The sequence below is a fragment of the Genypterus blacodes genome, unplaced genomic scaffold (genome assembly GCF_046128005.1).
Source record: "Genypterus blacodes isolate CSIRO-AG114 ecotype Tasmania unplaced genomic scaffold, CSIRO-AGI_Gbla_v1 ptg000007l_1, whole genome shotgun sequence".
NCBI lineage: Eukaryota > Metazoa > Chordata > Actinopteri > Ophidiiformes > Ophidiidae > Genypterus > Genypterus blacodes.
The window spans coordinates 2101560-2107559 of record NW_027466821.1 but is presented as its reverse complement, the minus strand read 5'-3'; the positions used below and the strand labels follow the sequence as shown (position 1 = coordinate 2107559).

The 6000-nt window shown below is 42.8% G+C and overlaps 1 protein-coding gene across 1 annotated transcript; it reads right to left on the bottom strand.

Moving 5' to 3' along the window:
* Positions 1 to 2671: 2671 nt before the first annotated feature.
* On the bottom strand, positions 2672 to 3690 carry ppp1r3aa (protein phosphatase 1, regulatory subunit 3Aa). Its single transcript, XM_076154345.1, has 2 exons — positions 3020 to 3690; positions 2672 to 2681 (listed from the first exon to the last, which is right to left on the bottom strand). The coding sequence occupies exons 1-2, from the start codon at positions 3688 to 3690 to the stop codon at positions 2672 to 2674; spliced, it is 681 nt and encodes a 226-aa protein (XP_076010460.1).
* Positions 3691 to 6000: the final 2310 nt, after the last annotated feature.

The following is a 6000-nucleotide window of genomic DNA, read 5'->3' as shown; positions in this document are numbered from 1 at the left end:
TGCAGCCTCTCTTTCCTTACTGGAAAAAAGACCCTCATCCAGCCTTGCTCCCTGCGAGATCCTATCAACAGTGTTGGCATTCTGAGACTCTGGCATTGCTGTCATGTCTGTTGTCTCTGTCTCCCCAGAGCTTGTTACTAAGTCAGCTATATGTGGTGTGAAGGGCTCATCTCCTCCATTTTCTCCTGCTCGCACTATTCTCCCTTTTCTCTCTCCCTCCCAGATCGCATGCTTGTGCCACTGAATTGAACTGTCAAAGGAGCCAATGGACACAGCCGCTGCCCCCGTGAGGCCAAACTCCTGGAGAGTGTCTGTTTCAGAGTTCGTCTCTGACTTTTGGGACGTGTCGAATGTCGCTGTGTTGTCATCTCCTGGGGTACTGACGCACGTCTCTGCTGGCTGCTTCTCTTCAGTGTTCAAGGCAACACTCGCCAACAATGCTGCATGAGTGGGTGACAGTGGCTGCCACACGTCTGAGGTGTGCACATGTAAGTGGGCGGTTGTGTCTGTGCCCGCATGAGATGTGTGTTCTTGATTGCTTGCTGTATTTTGGGTTTGGGGCTTTTTATCATTTGCAGGCAACACAGATGCCGCTGTCTGCAGCCATTCCGACTCCGGAACACCAGAATGATCCTTGCAGTCCCGGCCATTAAGAAATGCCTGCCATATATCACACACAGGGGTTTGTTCATCAGTACTATCATCTGTACCATTAAGAAAGGCTTCCCATATGTCACTCACTGAGGGTGTATTGTCTATATTTTCCTCCGATGCTTTTGCCAGAGTTGTTTTAGTCCCTTCAGTCCAGATATCGTCCATGTCAGCAGTTGTCCACTGCTGTGAGTTGTCATCATTCCAGTCCAGTGTGAGTAGTGGAATTTGGTGGTATGTGAGGACCGGTGGACTCTGACTGGACTGTTTCTTTTGACGGTTTTGGAAAAAGCAGGCAGAGTTGATCAGCGATGTTGGCACAGGCTGAGCGCGGTGATGGTGTATTGTAGGCCTCTGTGTGTGTGCCAGGGCGTTCTTTGATTCGGTTGAGAAAGCCTTCTGCCCTTGTCGCCTCCTGTGGAAGATGTAGTCATCCAGGTGTGGCAGAGTTGCAGCCCTGAAACGGCTTTTCACACGATCCATCTGTCAGCAAAAAAAGGCAAGGTTAAGGGTCAAGCAAGTGTTGATGTTTGAAATACTTGAAGTTTACCCAAAGGCCAAAAGCTCCATTGCATTCTGATATGAGTATTTATCTTACAACTGCACATTTTTGTCTCTGTGCACTTCCAGAATATTCCATCTGTGCCATTCATGAGGCACTGTATCTTTGATCACTGTGATGATGCAATTCTTTGAAACACTATTGCAACTTCAACACGTAACCCTGTTTTTATTTACATCATGAAATTGACTGCACCTTTTAAAGTCAGGGGGTGCATTCATAAATGATAGACTGCACATGAGGGATTTCAGAGATCGTATAACGTGATCTCAAATGTCAGGGTAGCATCTTTCCACAGCCCTCTTAGTTTCACTGAGCACGGTGCAGTGACGCATGCTTCTGTGTGCGTTTGCAGAAACAACATGCATGTGATCACTGTTCTTGATAACTTCAGCTGAGAGACTAATTTGTGTCTTGTAACTTTATAACAGAAGTATGTCAGATGACTTCAGGTTGAAAAATGAAATCATTCAATGATTCTCACCACAGGTTTGCATTCTTCAGAGAATAATGAAGTTCGCATCTCTGCATTGCTCGCTGTCTTCTCCTCAGTCTCCCCTGCTTTGGCTCTGGCCTCCACTACAGCAAAATAAATGAAACTCAGATTCACAAGCTCAAGGTTTGAAATCTAATAGCACACTGGTACGCACACACGAGCACTTACTTGGGCGCATACATTCAGTCACACACACACACACACACTCAATCAGTCAGTATTTACTTGTATGCATGCACACACATGCATGAAAAGGACTCATTTGTAAACATAAAGCATACACACCTGCCGCAACTGTTGCTGTGTTAATGGTCTCTCTGGGGTTTTCTATAGCACTTCCCCTCCTGTTATTCAAATACAACAGGTACCATGACATAAATTTACAGATTTGTTACACAGATAGAACAAAACTAATTTAGTTGAACCCTTAAATCCGGTTTGACATGTACAATCACTCTAATCAGTCTTTACTCTGCCCCATATTTTCTTGGCTATAGGGATGAACCACATTAATGAGGTGTGGGCCTTGTTTGTAGGTAGTAAACGTGTACCTGTGCTTTTTGCAACTTCTAAAAATGGGGTACTTCCAGAAATGTGTGCTGTATTAGTACATTTTACAAAGCCAGAGCAGGACATAATGGAAAAATGTGTATATTGTGCTGATATGGGTACAGCACAGCACTTTAGTGGCTGGAAAAACATCCATAACAAGGAACAAATGCTCACAAAGCAAAGGGAAAAGAAAACAATGGCTTGCAATTTGGGGATTGGTGTCACAGAGGGTAAAGTAAGCATATATGTCTTCGCTTGCTGCAATGAGACGTCATGGAAACCTGGACGGACCGCACAGACATCTGGCCTTAAATGGGCAATAAGTGTCCCACAATCCAAACATCCATTACTGTAAAGTTACATAACGGGTCACTGTAAACACAATGGCTGAGCCAGCAACCAATATTAGCTCACTTCCAGCTAATGGGAGGAATGACACAACTTAAATAGACCACTCTGTGTCGGGGTAGAGATTTTCCTCCCACAGCAAATGACAGCCATTTGGGACCCTTTTCTATTTCAGGTTGATTTCTTGCCAGCCTCGTCCTTGGATGTCAGATGCCATCCAGTAATTGTACATTTTTACTCCTTTGATACATTTTGTAGTAATACATCCAAATTGCCATAATTTCATTTGAATATGATTACTATCTCCTCTATTGATGTTTGAGGGTGATGCAGCTTCTCGCCTATTTGGACTACATTGGTGGTTCTACGGTGGCAGGTTTTAAAATAGACTCAGCATCAGGTTCTCTCACCTGATCGCTTTGAGACAGCTCCTCTTGCTCCTGCTGCTCTCCTCGTGCACTTGAGGCCCTTGCTCCTTCGCATGTCCTCTCTGGTGGCAGAACAGCACGTAGTTCATATCCTTGTTATTAGCCCAGAAGATGCCCACCGATGTCTCATAACGCAGACAGAACTCAAGCCTGGCCCCCTCTCTCTCGAAAGGAGGATGCAGGGAATACTTGAAGGTAAACCTGTCTGTTTTCCTATCACTGGATCCGGGTATATACTCCGCCACGAGGTCAAAATAGCTCTCCCAGCGATCCAGGGAGATCCGGACATAAACGCACTTGTTATAGCAGAGGTTGACCACTCTGATGGTGCCGCGGAGTGTAGCAGTTCCTGGTAGAAGCTCAATGGTCTCCAGCTCAATCATTTGCACCTGCAGTCTCTGGTCCAGCTCCTCTGCAGATGAGGGGACGGTAAACACATATGACATGGAGAAGTCCTCTGCAGAAAGTGCCACGTTCTCCGTGGGTTTGCTGACCCCTACGTCTGTCACATCGGCATTGTCATACTCCTTGACTGACACCAGGTTCAAACCAAATGCATCGGCAAATGACACCTTCCTGCGACTGACCAGTGGCGGATCAGGCTCAGAGTCTGTTTCTTCGTCTGTGGAGGCCATCGGAGAGGAGGCCTCCATTCCTCCCTCTTCCTGCTCCCCACTTTTTTCCTTTTCTTCCTCCTCCACCACCGCCCCATCCTTTTCCAGTCTTCTGATGTACAGTGCCTCCATGAGTTCCTAAGACCGGGGAGGCCGCGTGGAAAAACAAGAGGCAACTGTCTGCCCGTTGTGCTGTCTGTCTGGCTGGGAGGGTTGCACAGACCAGAGTGCCCTGAGCCTGACTGCAGTGATACTGTAGAGGGGAGAGCAGGGAGAGGACGTGACTTGACAGATGGAGTTCAGTTACAGCTGAACATTGTGAGTCTGAGCCAGGCCTATTAATAGGACACTTAGTGTATAACTAGACCAGGGCAAGCCAGGCATCCTCTCAGTCACACAATATGTCTGCGAGTTTTAAAGGAATATTGTTTTAGTCATTATAGTTACTCTGTGTCTGATGTGAAAACGAAACTTAAAAGAAAAAAATGTAAATACCTTCAAAGATAGTAGTAATTTTCACATTTACAGAACTGATAGTGGTCATTGTATACATTGACATTCTAATCCTATTACCCTGAAACAAGTGCATTTAATGTAAGGGAGTGTCACAGTTGTGGTGTGCAGTCTAGTGCTCTGTTGGTATGGTAAATAAAGACACTAATTTACTATTAGAATGAAGATTTCTAATTAAAGATTGCCTGTATCTTACTTGAACTATACATTGTTTGGAATTGAGCTTCCATAAAGAATATTTACATACAGTGTGTACAGTACATAAAATCATTCTTCGTCCTCATTTATTATATTTGTATATTAATCATTATATGCATAAACTATTAATAACTATTCTTGCTTTGGACAAATTCCTTAACATTGAACAGTGCTTTAGTCAGTAGACCGTTGTGTAGGAAATTATCCCAATTTCCATGCATGGTGTGAGTGTGAGCTGTGTTTTACCCGCTGTGACACCATACGGTCCCCTATAGGAATTTGCTTTACAGTTAGATGTGAATAGTGAATGTGTAGATGATTTCTGAATCAGCCATTATCTCCTTACCTGCTACCAGGAAGATGTTCTGGAGCTGAACCTGACCTCTGACCGCCAACTGAAGAAATTCTTCACAAGATCAATAACGTATCAAACCATGATTAGTGACAGTGGAGCTATTGAAAGGTTTCTGCGTTACATTACTGTTGTTTGGATTGGGCAGCTTTGTGATCCTCCTATATTTCTTAGCTTCATTGCGACTTGGAACAAATAAGTGGATAGATTGGTGTGTGTGTGTGTGTGTGTGTGTGTGTGTGTGTGTGTGTGTGTGTGTGTGTGTGTGTGTGTGTGTGTGTGTGTTTAAAATTTAATTCCATTAATCCTTGACAGTCAGTGTAACAATACCCCCCAATCTTGTAAACAGAGTTCCGTGCTTGTTATATAATCCTCCACAGGCATGTGTGTCCTCAAAGGATCCTTTGTCCAAGGCCAAACAGGTTCTCTTTTGACATGTAATTATTTTTTTGTCTAAATAGTTAAACTATTTAATTTGCAATTGCAATCCTGAGGCAGATGTGTGAAAATTCTTCTAAATGCCATGTATACATTTTTTATTGGATTTATTTAAACATGTATTTTATTTCAATCACCCGAAGCAGTAAAATATTCTGCATTAGACTTACGCAAAAAGATTTTGAAATGTTATTTGTATGAGAGCTTAATCATTTTATCATATAAGTTCCTGTACACAGTGAGTATTATGACGAATTATACCACAACTACAACCTCCGAATGGCCATGAAGTTACATTAAAATCAAGCATTTGGTTGTTCATCTTGGGCGTTTGGGTGGAGAGAACAGCTTGTAGGTTGAGTCTGATACCGCTAGAGGGCGCTGTATGATTAAGAAAGCAGAACAACAACAGAATACACCTCAGCCAAATGCCTTTTTTCCATATTTAATGTGTCTGATCTGGTGAAAAGGTAATGATGTACAAATAGTCAACGTATGAGGAGATGAGAAAATAACAAAATCAATAAATAAAGATATCTTAGGTTATTTACAGTTCATGCTCATATTTTACCTTTGACTGACTGGTTGAAATATTACCAGTAGGTGGCAGCAAAACACCACAATTTCTCTTTTCCTCCTCTATCCAGATGTTGTTTCCCCGTTTCTATTTGAAGTCCGGCATAACGTAAATTAAGATTCAGAACAAGAACGATATCACAAAAAACGTATAGTTGTAATGTTTATTGGACAATTTAATGAATTCTTTTAATCGTAATATTAAACATACAGGATTAATATGATTTTACATATGCTGTAACATTTTTCGCTTCGGAATGTTGGTCGTCTGC

Bases quoted from the DNA above. Each gene is read 5' to 3' on its own strand.
- ppp1r3aa (XM_076154345.1), bottom strand. From the start codon at position 3,690: ATGGAGGCCTCCTCTCCGATGGCCTCCACAGACGAAGAAACAGACTCT.